The sequence below is a fragment of the Benincasa hispida genome, chromosome 8 (genome assembly GCF_009727055.1).
Source record: "Benincasa hispida cultivar B227 chromosome 8, ASM972705v1, whole genome shotgun sequence".
NCBI lineage: Eukaryota > Viridiplantae > Streptophyta > Magnoliopsida > Cucurbitales > Cucurbitaceae > Benincasa > Benincasa hispida.
The window spans coordinates 32,836,938-32,860,559 of NC_052356.1; the positions used below are offsets into that span (position 1 = coordinate 32,836,938).

At 37.1% G+C, this 23,622-nt stretch overlaps 1 protein-coding gene across 1 annotated transcript; it reads right to left on the reverse strand.

Annotated features, from left to right (window-relative positions):
* Positions 1 to 1,389: 1,389 nt before the first annotated feature.
* LOC120084022 lies at positions 1,390 to 2,015 on the reverse strand. Its single transcript, XM_039039925.1, has 2 exons — positions 1,852 to 2,015; positions 1,390 to 1,810 (listed from the first exon to the last, which is right to left on the reverse strand). Exons 1-2 carry the CDS (start codon positions 2,013 to 2,015, stop codon positions 1,390 to 1,392), a joined length of 585 nt encoding a protein of 194 aa, XP_038895853.1.
* Between the last annotated feature and the right edge of the window lie 21,607 nt (positions 2,016 to 23,622).

Consider the following 23,622-nt stretch of genomic DNA (forward strand, 5'->3'; position numbering starts at 1 on the left):
CGATACACAATCTAAGTGTACTGTCTTTCTTCCTCACAAACAATACCGGAGCTCCTCAAGCCGATACACTAGGTCGAATGTATCCCTTGTCAATTAACTCTTGCACCTCTCTGTTGGGTGGTAATCTCGATAGTTCTTCAGGGAATATATCCCGAAACTCATTTACCATTGGGACATCTTCTAGGTTCAGCTTTTTCCCTTGAACCACCACTACATGGGCCAGATAGGATTTACATCCTTGCTTAACAACTTTCGAGCTTTCACCGTCGATATCAAATTTCTCGTGACTAATCATTTGCTTCCTGTCAGCATTGCATCCTAGCCATTTGATTTTTTTAGCACCACCTCCATCTTGTAACAGTCTACTGAAGCATGATACTTACTTAGAAAATCCATCCCCAGGATAGCATCAAACTCTAACAATTCTAAAGGAAGTAAATCAACATAGAAATTCTGACCATTGATCAGTACCTCAAAATGATTATAGCATCTATCTACTACTATCAAATCTCCCAAAGAGGTAGAGATAAATAACTCTTCAGGCATAGGTTCAACCAACCTATCTATACTAGGTGCATACATACTAGATATAAATGAATGTGTGGCACCAGGATCAAATAAAACATAAACAGACTGTCCACATAACATAACATTACCGGTCACAACATCTGGAGACTCCGCTGCCTCCTGGTGTGTCATGGCATACACTCGCCCATGCTACTGGGGTCGACCTACGACATTCTTCTACTTGGCACCACTCAACCCTTCGCCCCGATTTTCAGCACTCTTTGGTTGGTTAACTGTCTGGGAGGTCGGCTGTTGTGCTGTTGGAACGTCCCTGTTCATCTGGGGACAGTCCCTCTTGAAATGACCTGTTTGTCCGCATTGGAAACATGCACCTCTGCCATTATAACATGCCCCAAAATGCCTCTTGCCATAACTAGGGCATGTCGGACTCCTGTCTATGTTGGCTACCGACTCACCAGCTTGTGGCATCTCTGATCGGCTAACTGCACTGGCCGAGGGTCTTGTTTTCCTTTTCTTGGCTCCCTGGCAACTGGTTCCCCTGAAATGGCTNGCACTGGCCGAGGGTCTTGTTTTCCTTTTCTTGGCTCCCTGGCAACTGGTTCCCCTGAAATGGCTTCTACTAGTCTAGGTTGCAAATGGAGATCGAAATCCCCTGTCTCTAGGCCCTACTACGGCCTCACTGCCTCTTGGAAACTACTCAATATCTACCAAACTCAGCTCGACTCGTATTGCGGTTTCTACTAACTGGTTAAAATCTAGCCAATTAGTCGTAGACGTCACCGGAGTTCTAATTTCTTTCCTCAAACCTTGTTCAAATTTCCTACATCTATCTCTCTCCTCAGCAATAATCGGCAGAGTATACTATGATAACTCTGTAAACTTCTGCTCATATTCTGCCACCGACATCGTTCCTTGTGTTAATCTGAGGAACTCATCCCTTTTTGCATCTCGGAACGAGCTGGGGTAATACTTATCTTCAAAGGCCTTTCTGAACTCAGGCCATAACATCGCATCTGTACTGGCTCGTCTGGTGGATATCACTTTCCACCATTTCTCTGCTTCTTTCTGTAGTAGAAAGGTGGCTAATCCTACTTTCCTGTCCTCTGGACAACTCATAACATTGAAACATTTTTCAACTACATCGAGCCATAACTCAGCTTCAGCCGAATTTGTTGTACCTTTAAATGTCACAGCCTCTAGGGCTTTAAACCTCTCAATACCATATTTCTTCTCTGGGTTAGCTCGTACAGAGCCCACACTGGCTGCTAATCTTTGCACTATCCTGTCAAAAACTACATCTTCTAGCTGAGAATCTACCCTTGCCTGGGGGCACTAGACTCTCCCTCAGACATCATTTCTTGACCTACTGGATCATTCACCTTCTTTTTGCCACCCGGTGGGTTCTTTCCAACCTCCGGGCCCCTATTGGTAGGGTTAGTATTCCTGCCACCTGTCTGCTTACTCAGTCTGCCACGTTGCCTCGGCATTTCACTTAAATCAATGTACACATGTTAAGGACTCACATTCCCAAAATTCCCCAAATTCCCAAGAGACTTAGATTTATGCATGAACATCCCCTCTCATTCCCAAAATCTTATGCTCTGATACCAACTTGTCACACCCCCTCCCAGATTACCCTTTTAATTTGGAAGAGGATATGATCATGGTAGTTACTAGCCCTACTGCCAGCACCCACCACCCAAGCCTTCTAATCTAAATACCAACCTGCTAAAAACATTAGTAATATACGCATGCAACAAACCTCCCTTAAGGTTCTACAAAGATTACATAAATACATGCATACAACCAAGATATTACTTTTACAGAAAAATATTCACAGATGGCCCAAACGTTCCTAAAGAAGCCCTAGTCTCTCTCGAAACATGTGTACATAAACAGGTCATCAACCTAAGTCTTCTTAATAAGTCGAGTCTTTCAGTGGCAAGAAACAGCAGTAATCAACCATGAAGAAACTGACCGCTACCTGAGAAGAGAAAACACAGAGTTTTCGTGAGCTTAAAGCCCAGTGAATGACTATAACATCGTACAACATTATGCATTACATTACTATAAACATGTAAATATATTAATGAGTGTTTCAAGCAATAGTCACTAAATGTAGCTTTAAAACATTCTTAGATATCATCAAACATCATTATTTCCTAGTTGAGAACAAGCCCAAATGCTCTAGCTCCCAACGTTTATTACCGACCAAGAGACCCATATTTTGGCCTCTCATTCAGAACTACCTACATGCACGTGGCCATACTAAGTACCATCATATCTTAGGTACTTCTACTCAGATACCTTCTCAAATTTGTCCTTCAGTATCGAGCTACTAAGATGCCTTCTCAAACGTCTTTCGGTATCAAATTGGCCAGATACCTTCTCAAATGTCCTTCAGTACCAAATTGGTTAGATACCTTCTCAAATATCCTTCGGTATCAAATGTGTATTTTGTAACATCAAATTAAGTTCCATTGCCTAGTATTTACACAAAAACTGATTCTCCCATAGCCTTCCTCTAGGAAGCATATATCAAAATCAGAACATAGCTTTTGTAATGTTTACACGACATACCTTGGCTTGTGTTACACACATACAAGCCAGAAGCATGCATTAAGTTATTCTCCTACCATTTGTTGCTTGAGGAAGTATAATTTCATCATTAACGTCACTGTTCTTTACTTGTCATATATGCATGAGTATTGGAAACTTTAAGTTTACTTAGTCACTCACCGCTCGTCAGGCTCTTAATTGTTTGTACGCTTCCCCTAGCTCTTCTTGGCCTGAAAAGATATAATTCCCGATTAAACTACTTAGAATTCTTAATAAAATACCTCAATTTATTCATTTATTGAAAGAACTTTTCTCAGCACAGACAGATTTACTGGCGAGATCCCCCTAAGAGAGGTCAGCGAGATCCTCTAATGCGAGATCAGGCTTTTCCTAGAAAATTTCATCCTAGTGATACCCACCCCAATTTCTAGCCAGATTTCCTTCTAGAGCAAGATTGGCGAGATTCTCTAGAGCGAGATCAGTGAGATTTCCTCTATAGGCGAGATCCTCATCCCCACTTCTCGTTATAACTCCCACGGTGAACTGGTTGTTTGTTCAACCCAAGCAGCTGTCTGCTTATGCACCGTTTCCCTGTTACAAATTTAAAAATTCATAACTCAAAATTCGGAGCTCTTTTCAAGAAACTTCCTTCTACAAACTTGTTTATAATTGAGTTAACTTTCTTACCTTAAATTTCAGTCAAGAATTCTTTCTAGTTTGGCCTGGAACTTCCAATCTTCACCTCGAGCCCTGATTAACCCAATATTCCGCCTCCTCTATTCTTTTTTCACTTCTTGTTCTTCTCCTTATGCAAACTTCCTCCGGCAAGGCAACCTCGTAAACTAGCTTCTCTCAGTTTTCGAATGGCACTAATTTTACTAAAATTTGCTCATGTCAATGGCCAAAGCCATGCTTTTGAAGTTCTTTTTCCAAAAACTTCCCACTACCTCCAGAGTTCAAGGATTAACTGCTACGTCACCCCTCATTTAGTATGTTTTCCCTTCCCTTCCATCATAACACCTATAGACAAACATGAATTGCTACTTAATAAATATATAATATGACATTTCTTTGGCTAAACATGCTTATCTAAGAAACCTAGAGTTCGGGGTGTACACGTGGTGCCTAGGGACAGTGTCGGAACGCTGACCACTTGTTATTGAAGCATAGGAGTACGCCAAGCAAGGCACCAAGACGTTCTTGCGCTTTCATGAGCTTCTAGAAAATGTATCAGGTGTAGTGCCGAGCAAGTGTCACTGCACCAGCCACTGAGGGTAAAATCCTAATTTCTTATATTCTTTTCATGGTTGATGCTCTAGGACTCTATTTTGGTTTGTTTTCATTCCGTTTCAGTTCCAGTGGTCAATTCTACCTCTTAGTTGCTTAATATCTACAAAATAATAAAATAAATTTGTAAAATCATAGAACAAGCCTAAATTAAGCTAGGGAAAGTAGCACATTTTTTGTGCTAACATCTCTCCAAATCAATTTCTTCTCCTACAATGACTACACCTTATCTCCAACAACTCAACAATGATGAAGAGTGAATCTATGAAAAATGACCCACGAGTTTTGCAAGCAACGAATAACCATAAACCTATGACCAGTCATGCCTGCGAACCTTGGCTATTCAACTTCCTTGAGTGGCGGTGGTGTAGACGCTCTCTTTGGCACGTTTCTTGATAGATTGATGAGTTCAATAGTTTCCCACACCTAATTAGTGTTGTTATGTGATACCCACTTTGTTTCAGTTCAAATTTCAAAATCTCATTCTCATTTTTTTCTTTTTTCTTTTCTCTTTTCAAATTCAAAATATTGGGATGCCACATATTGCAATCTCATTTTATTGGGAGTGATCCCACCTTTCTCCTTTTCTTTTCAACTCTTTTCAACAATCTTCTACATGTCTTCTTAGGGTTGGTCCACGCTTGACATGTCGTCCACATCATTGACCACATCGAAATTTTCTTTCAAATCTTCTTTTGGCCACATTTCTTTGTTTATATGTCCAATTTGAGTGATTCAAAGTGCATTGAAATCGTCTCCCCGAGCTCTATGTTATAGAAACTTTAAACACTAAAATTATTAGTAAATAAATATTTGTTATCATCAAAATATATGATATTTTTGAAGCTTATAAAGCCAACAATCTTCCCATTTTTTATTATATGAAAAACTACACTAGAAAAATATTATGAAAGTAGAATATATGTAAGAATGTTGAAAAAATTCAAGCATATTCAATCATTAAAGAACACATATTCTTAAATTTAATCTCTTTATTTTCTCTCACCATTTAATCTCAACCATCTAGTTCTTTTGCCTTAAATCCAAATGTAACGACCTGACTTTAGGAGAGAAACATGAATGAATCGAGATCACATCCGAATGAGAGGGATCCTGCAAACATGGAAGTATAGTTAAGAAAGGCTTAAAGGAATTTAAAGTCATTACCTATACCAACAAGATGCACCTTCCTTTTCGGTGGCTCAATCATAAGAGCTCCAAAGTTAAGGGTGCTTAGCTTGGAGCAGTCCTATATTGGATGACCTCTTGAAGATTTTCCTAGGATGTATGTGAGTGAGGATAAAGTATGCTGAAAGAACCAGTGTTAGTTTATGAGAATAATTATTAATTTTAAAATCATACAAAAAAAAAAGCAAGGATGACGTAGCTAGATCGTAGAGGATACAGAGGAATGTCAGAGCCATTAGGTGTCGAATTTGGATTCCAATTCCTAATCTGAATCCTTGGTCGGGGCATTATAGATGGTATAAGAGCGAAACCTCGCCTAGTAGTTTGTGGTTCAAGGATGAACCAAGCGGAAGCTGGTGGGTATGTAATGGCTCGAGTTTTGGAGGGGGACATGAATGAACCGAGATCACATCCAAATGGGAGAGATCTTGCAGACATGGAAGTATTGTTAATAAAGGCTTAGAAGAATTGAAAGTCACTATCTATACCAACAAGGTGCACCTTCATTTTCGGTAGCCGAATCATAAGAACTTCAAAGTTAAGCATGTTTAGCTTGGAGCAATCCTATGTTGTGTGACCTCTTGGGAATTTTCCCAGGATGCATGTAAGTGATGAAAAGGCATACTGAAAGGACCAGTGTTCTTTTGTGGGGACAACTATCAATTCTAAAAGCATTCAAGATAAGTAAGGATTACATAGCCAGGTCATAGGGGATGTGGAGGAATGGGCCCCTCAGGTGTTGAATACAGATTCCAAATTCTGGTCTGAATCCTGGGCCTAAGGCGTTATAAATCCATTGGTTGATGTTAAATTCTCCAAATTTTATAATCACCAACCTTCATCCTTCTAGTCACCTTCTTGAAAATAAAAATGAGAGAAATTTTCAACTAACATATTCCTTCATTGTTCATCCTCCAAGTGCTAAAAATTTCATCTTTCTGTCATTCTCTACAATTTTTACAACTGTGGTCTACGAGAAAAAAATTGTAGAAATATCATAGAGATAAACATGTAAATCATATCTATTTAGAAGTAGCCTTTTTTTTAAAAAAAAAAAAAAATAGTTTTTCATTGGGCTTTGTATTAAGGTGTGGGTGCACCTGAAAAGCACTCAAAAAGTGCTTTGTTAGGCTTTTAGTTGGTTTTATGCTTAATTTGTGATTGTTGATGCTTTTTATGTTTAATTTGTTGGAAATCGAGCAAGTGGACCAGAATGAGAAAATTTGATTGTAAAAAGAAAAAAATACCCCAAGGAAGGTCAAGCTTTGACCTAGGGCAAGATAATAGGTCAAAAAGGGGTGTGAAAATGTAGAAGGAAGCGTGCACAGCCATTTACAAAGGCTCTCATAGTTAAAGTGTTTAAAGGTCACCTCAACAATTTGGGTCTACGAGACATGCATCATCTAGTCTAGGGCAAGTGAGAGATGTTACTGGACAGGTAATGTATGCTCTAGTTTATTGTTTTGTGTATTGTACTTTTTTTTTACTTTGTATTTGTGCACCCCACTAGCTTTAGGACAAGCGGGAGATTGTTGGGGTGGTCGCCCTAAATCTTATGAGTTTCGTAGTTTGTAAATTATTTGTACACAAATTATTTATTTAATAAAATAAAACTATTATTTTATTTGAAATTTAGTTTACATTAACCAAATCCAATAAACTAAGATCCTAGATCATTTAATATAGCTTAAACATATATGTGGTGATATACAAGTGGATCATGTTTGATTAATAACCTGAATGGTCTGTAGTAGATGGATAAAGGTGGATACCTTATCGTGGTTACGCTACGGATATGGCCCACTTTGTCATTGTTACAATTTTTGTAAAGTGTTACAAATAATTTGATCCTGATCATTCACGTGGAGACATGTGAGTAGGGGTATCCTACAAAGAGATTGTATAAGACCGGACCACGAAATGATTAGTCTCCTTTTACAACACCTTTACTTGAACATACTTACATTTCACTAGGATGACCATAGATAACTTGACCCTAGTCCTGAGTGAGTTGGGAACTCATGACTATGAGGGCAGTCCTTTGATATGTATGGGTGAAAGTGACCAATCTCGTTAACTCAATATATCTAAAATTTTGGGAATTAATCCGAGTGGGGAGCTGGGAACATAGCTTCACAATATGGAATTGGAATTTACTCCTTCCCATAATGAGGGATAGTAAAAGAATTACTCCTTTAAGGGTTGATTTTAGGTCTTGAACAATGAGGCATCTCACCCTCTCGCTGGCCACAGAAGAGTCTAGTTTATAGTTGGATTAAAACTACTTGTTCATTAGAGGGATCATTGGAACTTAATGAGTTAGATGTAACTACATAGGTAAAATGGTAATTTGACCCAACTGTAATTACGAGCAATTTGTGAAGGGTCAATTTATTGTTGACTAGTTATATACATGGACACATAAATATAACTACAGTGTGAAGAGTGCAGTTGTCGGTCTTTAATGGAGTGACCGATAGTTAATGAATTTTGATTAATTTAATTAAAGAGTTTAATTAATTAATCTCGTATCATTGAAGCTTCTAATCGGTAGGCTTTTTAGGTCCCCTTCCTAGCTCACTAAGGATAAAACAAGGGATAATTGCTTTTGGAATAATTTGATCAAATTATTTAAGGGAATTAAAGGTATTATTTATATTAATAAGATTAATATAAAGTATATAGTTAATTATAAATATGATTTATAATTAAGACTATATAATATGTGAGAGATAAAATATTTGAATAAGATTCAAATTGTTAGGTTATTCAATCTTCTCTAAGCCCAAATATTCAAGATCAACACTGAGATGATAAAGAAATGATTAAAGCTTTGTCAAATACTCAATGTTGAATACTCGATGCTCGATATGTTTCTACTCGATGCTCGATGCAAATTTCCTTCTTTGTCTGACGATTTTTTGTTCAATCCTCAGTGGATCTCGATTAATACTGAACGATGCTCGATCTTAGTCAATGAGTCTTAATCTTTACTCGATGCGGCTCAAAGGCAAAAATGACTAACGCGAAGCTACTCGATACATGAAATCGATGCACGATTCAACTCGATACTCTAGAATTCAACACGATTTGAAAGCAAGATTGTTTTGCGCAATTTGCAGAAAAATTACAGTCGGTTCGAACAAAGAAGATAAAGACAAGAAGAAAAAACACACAGGATTATGTGGTTCGCTAAGAATGCCTAAGTCCACGGGAAGATTCAAGTTCTTTTCACTAAGAGTATTGCGTACAACTTTGTTTGTTTACAAAAAAATAGAAAATGATGAACTCACTCTCTATTTTGTTTTTTGATCAGAGGTATTTATAACATATACCAATTGACCGTTACAACATAAAATTAATTATAAACAAAAAATAGCTGAGGTATTTGAGTCACAATTTCTTCAAATTCTTCACCTTGTCTTTAATGCCTTGCAATCTTCTGATCTTCCTGATTCTGACCATTCTGCCTACCCTGTGTCGGGAGGTTCGAAACCAACCTGTTCTAGACATTTGACCAATTCAAGCTTTGAAACAGGCTTTGTCAACATGTCAGTTGCATTGTCTGATGTGTGAATCTTTAGGATTTCTATTTCCCCTGTCTCTACTTTGTCTCTGATGAAATGATACTTTATATCAATGTTTTTAGTTCTAGTGTGGTATTGTGGATTTCGAGACAAATAGATAGCACTTTGGTTATCACAGTAGAGTTTTACCACTATTTGATCTATTCCAAAGTCTTTATGCAATTCCTTAAGCCACAATGCCTCTTTGATTGCTTTTGTTAAAGCCATATATTCAGCTTCTGTTGAAGATAAGGCTACTATAGGTTCAAGTTTTGCATTCCAGCTGATTAGATTAGGACCATAAAGGAATAAGTAACCTGTAAGGGACCTTCTTTTGTCTAAATCACCAGCATAGTCAGCATCCACATATCCATAAAGTTCTAAGTTTGGTTTAGCGGAATTTTGGTAGCTAGTCTTGGATTTTTAGACCAAACTAAGTACCTTAGGATTAATTTGGTAGCCTTCTAGTGTGTCTTACCTATGTTAGACATATATCTACTAACAAGGCTAGCTGAATATGAGAGATCAGGTCTAGTAGAAATCATTAAATACATTAAGCTTCCGACTGCCTGACTATAGGGTATGACAACCATCTGTTTTTTATGTTCTTGGTCAAAATCATTAGGAGAGTTAGCTGAGGATAGCTTGAAGTGTTGAGCAATAGGTAAGCTCACAGGTTTAGCATCACTCATATTGAACCTTTTCAGAATCTTCTCATAGTAGTTAGATTGACTAATGCTTAGAATAGACTCCTCTTTGTTCCTTAGGATTTCAATTCCTAGGATCTTGCTTGTTTCTCCCAAGTCCTTCATATCAAAATCCCTTTTTAAGAGGTTTTTAACATGGGTTAGATCTTTTTTGGACCTACCTGCTAGTAACATATCATCCACATATATGAGTAGGTAAACCTTGTCCTTATAGGAACCTGTATTTACATAAACACATATGTCAAATGAACTTCTTTTGAATCCAATGCTAGAAATATAGTCATTGAACCTTCTATACCAACACCTAGGTGATTGTTTTAACCCATAGATTGACTTGTTGAGTAAGCAATAGAGATTTTATTTTCCTTTAATTTCAAATCCTTTAGGTTGCGTCGTATAGATTATCTCTTTTAGATGTCCATGAAGGAAGGCAGATTTCACATTTAGTTAATACAATTCTAAGTTATTTTGATCAACTACGGATAAAAGACTTATCGAGGTTTGTTTGACAATTAGAGAGAAAATTTCTGAGTAGTCTATTCCTTCCCTTTGAGTGAACCCCTTTGCAACCAACTTTGCTTTATACCTAGGTTTTTTTTTTCACAGGATGCACCTTCCTTAAGTTTGAAAACCCATTTAGAGGAAACTGGTTTATAACCCTTAGGCAGAGGAACTAAAGACCAAGTGTCATTTACTTTTAGTGAATGCATCTCCTCATTCTTAGCTTCTATCCAATCTCATGCATCAGCACAACTTGTTGCTTTCTCAAATGCTGTTGGTTGTTGGTTAGTAGGAGCCATAACAATATTTAAAACCAGATTTATATAGTTCATTTTAGTATATCTAGCTGGAGGGGTAATTGTTCTCCTTTATCTATCCCTAGCTATGACATACTAACTCAAATCAGGTTGTTCATTCACAGTCTCCTCTTGTTCCCTTGTATCTTCCTCAACTTCTCCTGCATCACTAGGTAAGTTAGATTCTGTTGGTTTCTTAGTAGGTAATTCCACCTCAATTCCTGTGGTGGATGACCCACTTTCATCCTCAAGCCTTTTCTCCTTTTGCATAAACATCTTATCTTCTCTAAAGGTGATGTCTCTACTAATTATGAACTTTCTCTCAACTGGATGCCATATTTTATCTCCTTTTTTACGCCCTCTGTAAAGCCTACAAACATGCACTTAATTGCTCTGGCTTTCATCTTTCCCTTATTTTGGTGAACAAACTCTATACATCCAAAGACCTTGAGGTTATCTAGATTAGGAGGATGATTAGTCCACTTCTCCTCAGGGGTAAGCAATTCTAAAGATGTGTGAGGGCACCTATCAAGGTACACACTGTGTATGTTCCAGCTTCTGCCCAATAATTTTCACTTAGGATAGCATCAGAAAGCAAACACCTAACCCTTTCCATTATATTTCTGTTTAACCTTTCAGCAATCCCATTCTATTGAGGTTTATACCTCACGGTTTTATGCCTAGTTATACCATTCTCACCATAATATCTGTCAAAGTATTCATTGCAAAACTCAAACCCATTTTCGGTTCTAAAGTATTTAAACCTTTTACATGTTTGGTTTTCTATCATAGCTTTCCATGCCTTAAACTTTCCAAAAACTTGGTCCTTAGTTTTAAAAAAGTACATCTAGCTCTTCCTAGAAAAGTCATCTATAAAGGTTAGAAAATACCTTGAGCCATTAAGGCTTGGTGTAGGAGATGGTCCCCATAGGTCAAAATGGACATAATCCAATGTTCCTTTGGTGGTATGCTGTGATTTTGTGAAACTTTTTCTAGTTGCTTTCCCTAGAATACAGTGTTCATAAGAGGAAAGAGGCTCACTGATCCCATTGGGCAGTATACCTTGTTTAGATAGTGTTTGCATCCCTTTTTCACTTATATGGGACAGTCTTTTGTGCCATAAATCTGCCTCTGTTAAGCTTATTGTTGACACCGTGTAGGCACTAGTCATCATCTCTTCTCCTCTTACAATATAGAGGTCATTGACCTTTTCACCAACTAACACTACCTTAGAATCCTTAATCACCTCTAAGATTCCACCTTTTCCTTTGCATTCACACCCAATGGAGTCAACCATACCCAGAGATATCAAATTTCTCTTGCGCAAAGGTACATGTCTCACATTTCTGAGAAGCTTGATTGATCCATCCTTTAGCTTTAAGGATACTGAACCAACCCCTTTGATTTTGTAGGCTTCATACTTCCCCATGTACACAGATTCTCCATCCACATCCTTGTAGGTATTAAACCATGGTTTGAAGGGTGTCATATGATAGGTACAACTGGAGTCAAGTACTTGTCATGCTTCTCAAGAGGACTTATTTGTTTGGTTTTGTTTCTAGTGGAGGCTAGGGAATCAGAATAGAAGTAGGACCCTTCAACCACTAAAGCCTATGGTTGTTTTCCTTTTCGATCCTTCTCTTTTTCATTATTTTTCTGTTTTAACCTATAGCAATCCCTCATTAAGTATCCTTTCTTCTTGCAGTAGTTACATCCCAGCTTGGTTTTGGGTTTATGCTCTTCACCAGACTGATTTTTATTCTTTTAGATTGATTCTGCTTGTTCTTGCCCTTGACAAACAACCCTTCTGCACCAGACTTCTTCTTTTTTTACTGACTGAAGCTCTAACTCTTTAATTCTCAATGTTGAAATAATGGCATCAGTGATAAATGACTCTCTGCCTTATTTCAAGACATTCTTCACCTCCTTATAGGCTTCGGGTAGAAAGTTCAACAAGACAAAGGCTACATTCTCATCGCTAATCTTTTCGCCAAGGCTCTTGAACTCAGAAACTATCCTCTTAAACTCCTCCAGATTGTCTGATAGTGGTTTGGCAGAATCCATCTTAAAAGTGAGGAACTTTTCCCTCAGATACATCTTGTTGGGGAGATCCTTGGTTGCAAAAGACCTTCCAGCTTGACCCACATCTTGTAAGTCTTGTCTTGATCGATCACTTATCTTAAGATGCTATCACTGAGATTAAGAACCAAAGTTCCATAGGCTGTAAGTTCCATGTCTTCTATTTCTTGAGCTGTTCATGTAGGTGGCAGAGTCGACGGGTCTAAAAGAGCCTTGTGAACTCTCTGTTTTCCAAGAATAGGTTTGATTTTGGCCTTCCACAAACCAAAATTACCCTTTCCATCAAACTTCTCTATTTTAAACCTTGCAACAACCATCACTGATCTGATTGAGTAACGAGACTAGATTTCTTGAGTATCTTGATGCTCCAAGAATGTTGACCTTAATGATCTTCAAATGCTCTGATACGAAAAATTGTTGGGTTATTCAATCTTCTCAAGGATCAAATACTCAAAATCACCACTAACATGATGAAGAAATGACTGAGAAATGCTCTGTCAAATACTCGATGCTGGATACTTGATGCTCGATATGTTTCTACTCGATGCTCGATGCAAATTTCCTTCTTTGTCTGACGATTTTCTATTCAATCCTTGATGGAACTCGATTAATACTGAACGATACTCGATCTTACTCGATGAGTCTTGATCTTTACTTGATGCGACTCAAAGGCAGATACGAAATTGATGCACGATTCAACTCGATACTCTAGAATTCGACACGATTTGAAAGAAAGATTGTTTTGTGCAATTTGGAGAAAGATTACAATCGATTCGAACAAAGAAGATAAAGACAAGAATGCCTACATCCACAGGAAGATTCAAGTTCCTTATAGCTCAGGAAAATAGAAAATGATGAACTTACTCTCTTTTTTGTTTTCTGATAAGAGGTATTTATAAGATATACCAACTGACCGTTACAACATAAAGTTAGTTATAAACAAAAAATAGTCGAAGTATTTGAGTCACAATTTCTTCACAAAGATTATTTATATGAATCACAGAAACACTATGAGTTACAATTAATATGATGAAGATTCATATTAAAACTATAGGTTATAAGGGAGTTGCATTTTACTGTAATTGAGATGTATAACATATGGTTTATTAATTAATGGTTAATTAATCAACCATATGTTATTTTATTAATATTATATTATTAAATTTGTTTTTAATATAATACTTTTTTTAATAAAATAACTCTCCATTATAGGGAGTTATTTCTACAAATATTGGAGGGAGTTATTGTAACTCTCTTCCCCTTTTCTCTAATTAATTGTATGATGAGAGATAGAGAAGATACAAACGTTTTTATAGAGATATCTCCAAAAGAAGGAAACTCTCTCAACTCGCTTTGAAAATTCCTCTACCATTCCCTTCAACCAAAGGCTTTAAAGAAGTCCAACAACTTCATCCCTTGCCAAAGAATAGAAAGGTAACCTTATGGTGGTGTTCATGTTCACAAAGGTTTTGGTGAAGGCACTGTTTGTGATCTCTTAGGAGAGGAGAATGTGAAGAAGGAATTTTCATCAAGGGTGAATAAATTATTCTTCCCTATTCCTCTATATTTAGAATGAATGCTTATAGGCTTTATAATTATTGTTTATCCTTTTGCATAATTTCTTTGTTTTGAGTTCTTTCCAAACCGAAATCACTGACACAAAGCGACCAATCGCTTCTGCATTGGGATTTGATCCCTTCAATTGGTATTAGAGCCAAATTGTGTCTTTGAATTTCTTTTGGAAACAAAAATCAGAGAAATGGTAGGTGTCGCACTATGTGAATGTTGGTATTCAAGTTGGATGTTTTCAAACTTTGGCACTTTAGAGTTACTGCTTTAAATTGTTTAAAGTTGTAAGAGCACATTATTTTGGGCATTTAATTCAAACTATCGAGTTTGTAGGTTTGTGTCAATGAACCCCAAACCCTATTTTCCCTATTGAAAATGTTCATTGATGTGTTTGTTTGTTAAATGGGTTAATTTTGAATTGTAGGGAATTGGGTGAGGAATAAGGAAGAAAAGAAGGAACGGTAAAGTTGTGAAACATGGCTCTCGGATGAATTTTGAGTTAGCCTAAGGGAAAAATTTGGCTAAGTTTTGCCATAGAGTGGCCTTATGCGTTGCTCTTTCTCTAAGAGGTTAGACGAGCTCTTGTAGAGGCCAAGTGTTTTGGAGCTAGGCATTGGAGTTATGCACACTAAGGTGGTCTTGTTGGGCGCATGTGATCTATGCATTGACAAGGTGTGCGGTAGCCAAGGGCATGACAGGGTAGTGAGCATGTGGCAAGAATGTGCTAGGTGTTGGCAAGGGAAGACGCAAGGCAAGGTGGATGTCTAGGCTTTGGCGCAAGGACTAGGCAATAGACTAGCGCATGCATTCAAGAGATGAGTTATGGCCCTAAGCTTATGCATTGAAGGTAGCATGCATTGACAAGGAGCCTTGGAGGTTATCATGCATTGTGGGCGTGTGGCAAGGCAAAGCTTTGAGCGTTGGCATGACAAGGTGTTGGCTTGGGTGCAAGCTAGGTGTGGGCAATGATCAAAGGCTTTGCATGCGATGATAACGGTTGCATTGGTCAACCTTGTAAGGTTAAAAGCCAAGTGATGTGATGATGTTGAAGGCCAAGATGCCAAGGCGTCAGCCTTAAGCAAAGGTGTTGATTGAGGCATGAGATGGCAAGCATTGGAAACATGCGTTGAGGTTGGCATGCGTGTGAGGGTCATTGTGCATTGAAGCTACTTGAAGGCAAGGCTTCCGTTGATAGAAAGGGAAGCTGATCAGCCTTAACCACCAATTAAGTAATCCAGTCGTGTTAGTTTAGTGAGATCAACCCACTAAGTAGCTGATGTGGCAACCTATTAAGGATGCATGGCTGGAAAATTCAAGTATAAAAGGGAAAAGCTAATTTCAATGGTCTGTTTTGAGCAAATCACTCGAGCATTTGAGAAGATTCTAAAGTTATCTAAAAGCTGAAGGCATCTAATTGATGGTGGAGGGCTATCGAAAGAAGAACCATTGAAAACTGGCTGAAAATTTGGAGAAATTGCAAAAAGGTTGAGCTCTCGAGTAATCCACGGCCAATGCTAAACTTTTGAAAATTTTGGCCAAACACGAACAACTTTGAGCTCAAATTTTAAGATAAGCATCTTGAGACATTTTTTTGGAAAGTTTGTAGAAGGAAGTTTCTTCAGAAAAGCTTTGGAAAATGAGTTATTTAACGAGTAAGTGGAATCTGGAATTCTTTGAACAAGCAAGCAGTTGCTTAAGTTGAACAAGTTAGCAGCTCGAGGTTGGACGCGTGCGTGCGGACTGAAGCAAGCCTTGGTATGCGTTGGGACTATGCATGGGGATGTTGTAGGCAACCATAAGTGTCATGGACACCCAAGGGAAGGCCTATGCGTTAGTGTGCAACAAGTGGACACCTAAAACAAGGCAAGGTCGAAGGTGGGGCATGCGGTAGCACTAGTGTTGCCGCCTAGCCAAGCTTGAAACCTAGAATTTTTCTAAGTGTCGAGCACCTATAAGGTATGCTTTAGAAGGTGAAGTATTTTATTAAGAAGATCACAAGTTTATTCATGAAAGTTATTCTCAAAAGGGAGACCCTTTCCAGTAGCTAAAGTATAATGTTGTGTCCACAGGGTTGACACCAATAAGGGAAGCTTATCATCCACTAAGGAGTTGCCAAAAGTCATGAGTGACTAAGTGTTTATGATGTTTTAGAAATTCATGTTTCAAATAAAAGTTTTATCTTATGCTAAGTTATTTTACAAAGAGTTTCCAAGCAAATGTATAATTCCAACGCATGCTAGTTAAAGAGTCATGAAGTATGATGTTTTCAAACACATACTAACTCTTCAAAGTGAAGCTCTATAACATGTTTTAGTTAGAAACTATTCCAAGAACATGAGGTATGTGTTGATAGTTATGTTTTAAGCTTGAATGTTGAACTTAGCCCATGTTATTATGATTTGAGCTTATATGATTCAATAAAAGAGACTTTGAAACATCAAGCTCGATACTGAATGACTTAGAGTAGGTATTTGAGCAGTAGTACCTAAGGTATGACGGTACTTAGATATAACCACGTACACGTAGGTTGTTTGATGTTGAGGGATCGAGCAAAAGGGTTTTCTCTCAACTAAGGCTAGACATTGAGGGTTTGAGCAAAAGGGTTCACTCTCAACTAAAACATAGTTTTAAGCTTATGCCCAGACATGTTATGATAAAAGTTTTTATGTTTAATTGATTGGAAGGGTTTTATATTTCAGTATACCGTTTTCTAGTACAGTTAGAAGCATGATAACTATGTTTTATTAAGTCACTCACTGGGCTTATAGCTCACACCATTTTACATGTTTCTTTTCCCCAGGTAGTGGTCAGCTCCCTAGAAGATAACTCTAATGCTGCTCCACCACTCAAGAATAAAGACTCTAGTTTCCTGAACCATTTAGGTGTTTGTCTATAATTATTTGTTCATATGTTTTGGTGCATATAGGGACTAGTTTGTGAGTTGGGGTCCTTAAAATGTTGTTTAAGTTCACTCTGTTTATGTTACTGATGTATGAAATATTGATGGATGTGACTGTTGGTCATTGAGTATTTTATGCATGATTGATGTTATCAGGATTTCTAGGCAAGTTAGCAGGTTAGTAGGCAGTAAATGCGAACAAAAGGGTTGGTAACTACTGCAGTCATATCTACTTCTTGGTTAAGAGGGTGGTCTGGGGAGAGGGTGTGACAATTTCAATCGTGATGCAAGTATTGCCAAGAAGATCAGTGCAATTTGGAACAAGAACAGACTCATATCGAAGCAGAAATTGCATTATGTGCTAGATTGTAAAGGGAGAGCGTTGCAACATTGCCCTTTACGTTGTAGTACAGAAGTCCAGCATTACAACACTCCAACACATTGCAATGCTAGAGCAATTTCTAGACCAACATTGTAACACCCCAGCCAAGCGTTGCAATACTCCAAGCATCAAGTGCACGTGTTCAAGGCGGTTGGAGGTTGTGGGTTCGAGTTCTAAGGCAGTTTTGAACCAATTTTTTACTTAATTTCCCTTTATTAATGTAATTTAATTTTTTTAATTAATTAAATTAATAAAAAAAATTATATTAACTTAAATAATTTTAGGGATTCCAAAATTTGGTCCATTTTCGCTTTTTATTTATTTTACGTGTGATGTATGATTAATGTTATATGTTGCATAATGTATGCCATGCAACTTTAAAACCCCACCTTAGGATAAACATTTACCATGCATCATATTTAATATAAACGTTATATTATATAGTTGCATGATATTATAAGCATGCCCATGCATCATAATGAATATAAACATCATGTTATATGATAGCATTTATCATTAAGCATATCCATGCATCATACTATAGTATAAATGTATACTATATGATTGAATAATAGATATGTTTTATTTTCATTAGTGATTAATATAAGAGTTATATTATATGATGAAAATAAATTGCATTGAGCATGACATTACTTAGTAAATATAATTGTTATATTTAATTAATGTCATTAAATACATGATTTTAGGTTTTAATTTTTCATTGATTTATAAGTGTTACAAGTTTAGTAAATTAAAATTAAAATCTATAATCAAAAGTTGCATGCAAACATAGGTTTTAATTAATTTTAAATGATTTAAAATTAATTCATTTAGAATATGTAAAGATATTTATAATATGATTAGAAATAGGTTAACTTTTTTATTTTTTTTAATAGGATTATATTGGAAATAATAAAAGATTAAATTTATAAAATAATTGTCTATAAGGAACCTTTGTCTAAGGAACGTTTTGTCTAAGGCTGGGATATTTATGCTGACAGAAACAGAATGCCCCTACCTGAGAACTGACCTAGAAGGTGAATTAGACAAGTATTTTATAAACATGCAATATATGATTTAGTTTATTAAAGTGTTTAATGAATAAAATCATATATTGTTAAACTATCCAATATAAGAGTTATATTGGGCCAAATTAACTATGGACTTAGATAAATTATTAGCCAAATTTACCTTAGTAAAGAACCCTAGGTTGAAAACACTTAGTAGGAGGAAAATGTCAATTTCTTCTCACGTTCTCCCTAAATGTTCACACCATAAGATCTATGCTCAGTCTCGTGGCATTGCTTGCTTGTGTCCCTCTTTGGAAGGTGTTTGTACAAGTTAATACCAAGGTAAATGGAGAAAGTATTTATAGTAAATGGGAGAGGGACGTGCGTTAACACATTCCACAGTCTCTTCATTAGTTTGTTGTGAAGTTTCAAGCTTAGCTTCATAGCACCTTTGCATGTGTGCCCCCTTCATAAAGTATTTACATGAAATTGATCATAAACTCCATAAATGGATAGAATTTCTTTAGTTTTTTGCCCGAACGATTTTTCCTTTAGTTCCATAGTAAAGTTGTCATGAACAAGCTAAACTATAAATTAACCACCCTCCTTAATAAATTACAGACTTACCGATCCTTAATGAAAGTCAAGGAACAAGAGGGAGAGGTAGATGTTGCTTGCCCTAAAACTCGTAGATAGTGAATGAATCACTTGACCGATCATTAATAAAGTGTTATCAATGTTTATTACAAAAAAGTTATTACTTATTTTGTATTTATCTTGCCTAAATAACCCTAATCCAATAAACTAACATCCTAGATTGTTCCATGTAAACCCTAATCCAATAACCGCGGGAAGAATCCAGGTGGCCCTTCTTTCTGCGCCATAGGTTGGAAATTCTGCTGCTGATTCTTCCATGTAAAATTGGAGTGGTTTCTCCACCCGGGGTTATTTTATGATGTGGAAATGTGGATAAAATGCGATGGTGAAATAGCGTTGAGCACTCAATTTTCCTCAGCGGAATAATCCAAGTGTAAACAACACTGAGTTTCCTGGTAAGTCCAGGGTCGAACTCAGGGACTTGTGAAAACAGGTTGCGTTGGTAATTTTTTTGGATAACTTTACGTTAAACCGGTAACTCAATTAATTGTTGGTTATTGTTGATTGCGGTAATGTAAAATAAACAGATGCGACAAATTTGAGAAATGTTGGATTGCGTGATAGATGCACTAAGTAAACGGATGAACGGGTTGAGAAGGTCTTTAGCTAGCGTTACTTGGGAATGCATCAGGCTATGCGATCATGCTACAACCATGCACAACAAGTCATTTTCCAATGCAAATGCGATGCTTCTAAGTCTAGGACACATGTGTTGAATACAAAAGTGTCAATAAAGCTTATTCCTAAGTCTCTACTCTTATCCTATGCGATGATGCAAGATTCATAAAGGCAAGATGACCGCACACTATCATATCCTATCTCTAGGATGCATGCGATGCGTTAATAGCAAACAGTGCTTATTCCTAAGCTCCTATCTCTTGATTATGCGTTCTAATCTGACTCTCCTGAGCCTAGATTCTAACCTGACTTTCCCAAGCCTAGATCCTATCCTTAAACTACCCTCCTGAGTATCTCTAATGGACGAATGAAGCATACATAATACAAGATAATCGCATAGCATGAAGATTCCTAGTTATGCTAGCTAAATGCGTCTCACCCTATTCAACAAATTTAGCTACTCATGCGTAAATAACAGAGAGTGAACAGATATAGAGAAGTAAATTCCATTTTTATAAATGAGTTGAGAACAAAATAACTATGAAAGATAAAGGTAGAGAGCCTGGTTGCAATTCCTTGCTGACCGAGGCTTTTATACTATAAATCTCTATTCAGTTCAAAAGATATTCCTGCTTTTGCAGGTGTCGGCCCTCTCTCTGTTCTTGAAGCTTCCGGCGGTCTCCCAAGCTTACCAAAACGATCTATCGGCACAACCTTCTTCTCTCGCGTTCGCCTTAAGGTAAAAGAAAATCTAAGAACAAGGCTAAACTATGAACAGAAATGTGAACTCGTAAAACAGCTGAACCCCTTTTCTAAAGGATGCCTTTGGTATTTAAAGAGCTTTGGGGTGAAGGCAGCTTCTCTCTTATAATTGCTCAGATGGGATGGCTTTAATTTCCTGACTGATACGCCGAATATTTATCACCGAAAAGCTGAATGTACTTGTTATCGTTAGCAGTTGTCAGCTTAATTTGGATTCGACCGTCATCAGCTTTCTGTCCCATCGCGATTAATTATGCCTTTCACCCAGATGCGTCCACAAGGTTGCACCAACAAAGTTGTGACAATCCTTCTTGAGCAAATATTTGCAAACACAATCACCGTAAAGTCTTGTAGTAATGCTGCGCTCGACCAATGATTTCCAATGATCGCTATTTCTGCCTTGCGTCAATGCATATTCTGCATAAAAACACAAAAATCAACTGTTCCTATGCGATAAACGCGTGCGGCCGCAATATAATAAACTTAATGCTTTTTGGATGCAATCTAACACATTTTATCAATGCAAACCAGCATTGTTTAAGAACTTAGTACTATGATAACGTGCATTTCTGCCCATTATCACACCCCCAAATTTAAACAATGCTTGTCCTTAAGCATAAGCTAAAGATTTCCTTTAGCAAGTCGACCGCAATGCTCTTTTCCTATATTGGATACTTCGTTCAAATCCTATGTACCAAAGTTTCCTTAAGTCTTATTCAAGTCTCCTCTCAAAATATTTCTAAGACCTAGGGATTGCAAGCTTAACTTTCAAAAGGACTTTACTAAATTCTAGAACATCGCATGATTTATTTCAAAAAGAAAACTTTTCCACTGGGGTGACAATTGACTTTTTATCCTTGCATATTTCTTGATGTTATTATTTTTTTCTAACCTTGCACTAATCCAAGTGCCTTGCCTTCGTTTTGGCTTGCCCCCACGTGTGTCATGCGAACATCCAATTATGAGTAATGCGCTCTTTCTCAGACTAAACTCATACCTACTTGGCAGCGGAGTTGCGGTCATTTATTTATGCGTTGATCCTGGTGACTTGCTTTCGTTTTGGCCTGCCGCCACGTGTGTCATGCGGACATCCAACTACGGGTAAGTGCCATTCACAACTTATCTCTTATCAAATGGGTTTCTCAATCCGTTGATAGTGGACTTGTTATTTTCCTCTTTTCTTCTTCTTTTTTTTTTTCGAATAGCAAGGTTGAAAATAAATACCTCACCCCCAAATTTAAAATGCGGCAATGTCCTCAGTGCCAAAAGATTGAAATAAGTCATGCGATGTTCGTAGAAAGCTTCGTAAAGAGAATTTGAAAGAAAGCTAGCAAACCTTTAACTTCTAGAAATATTTCATGAGGTGACTATCTTAAATTTAAGTTGACTCTAGTATATATGAAAAAAATAGAAGCATATTTTTCATCATTGAAATCATAATTGGCAAAAAGACAGTATGCGGTAGCTTACTAAATTTATCCATGTCAAATGATTGTGGTAATCAAAGAGGATGTGGTGATGAAACTTTTAAAACTAAAATGTGATGCGATAGTGCCAAATTTGAAATAAAGTTAAGGAAGAATACACCCCAAATTTACGCTGTCGCCCGCATTATGTTTTGATGCATCCTTCTTTGTGGCGATCTATCTTCTTTAGATTGCGATGACAGAATTTGATAAGTAGCTTTTTCGTGTAACATCTTCGTAATCCTGCGCCTCGATCGTTGCAAGAAAAACAGAGAGAGCGTCAAATAATTTTAAACAAAACAAAATTCTTTTATTGCAATCGTTCAACACGATCGGTTTTTTTTTTTTTAGAGAAGTAAATAAGTAAAATGCAGATAGATAATTGATGATTAAGGTGTTGAAGAAATGAGAGTTCAAGAACCAAACAAAGGATACTCTAGAAGACTTGTGCCCCAGATGATGTTGCTTGCCAGCTCCATGTTGGAATATTTCTTTAATGATGAAGGGTCCGGACCAACGCAATTTTAATTTTCTCGGGAAAAGTCATAGTCGTGAGTTGAATAATAAGACCCTCTGCCCGACTTGGAGGTTCTTACCACATATGTGTTTGTCGTGCCAGTGCTTTGTGCACTCCTTGTAAATTTTTGCGTTCTCATATGCGTTAGTCCTCCATTCTTCTAGCTCGACCAGTTGAAGTTTTCTCGCTTCTCCTGCTTTCTTCAGATCAAAGTTTAATTTCTTCACCGCCCACAATGCCTTGTATTCTATCCCCAGAGGCAAATGACACGCCTTACTAGAGACCAACGCGACTATGAGGGACACTGGAAACGAATCTATCCTAAGTATTTGGCGGAGAAAAAGAAGGTCAAGCAAGGTAAATATGATTTACTAGTATTAAAAACCTATTTAATGGAAAATAATGATTCGACCTGGATAATTCATTCAGGGGCCACTAATCATGTTTGTTTTTTTTTCAAGAATTTAGTTCCTGGCAGCAGCTATGGACTTGAGAGATGATGATGCAGGTTGAAACAGGGCATGTCGTCTCAGCAATTGTAGTAGAAGGCATGAAACTACTCTTTCATAAATCTTTTATTCTATTAAATAATGTTTATATGGTTCTGGGTTTGAAACAAAACCTAATTTATGTACAAGCTTTGTTAGAACAACATTGCACTATTTTCTTTAATGTAAACAAATCATTTAGTTATAAGAATGGTGTTAATTTTTGTTGTGCAAACTTATGGAGTAGTTTATATATGCTAAGGATATTGGCATGTAAAGCGCTTTTAAATAGTGAAATGTTCAGAACTACAACAACTCAACATAAAAGATAAAAGATTTCTCCTATGGAAAATGCCCATCTTTGGCATCTAAATTAGGTCACATAAATCTCAATAGGATTGAGAGATTGGTTAAGAGTGGACTTCTAAGCGAGTTAAAAGAAAATTCTATACTAGTATGTGAGTCATGCCTTGAAGGCAAAATGACAAAAATACATTTTACAGGAAAAGGTCATGGAGCCAAAGAACCCTTATAGCTTGAATA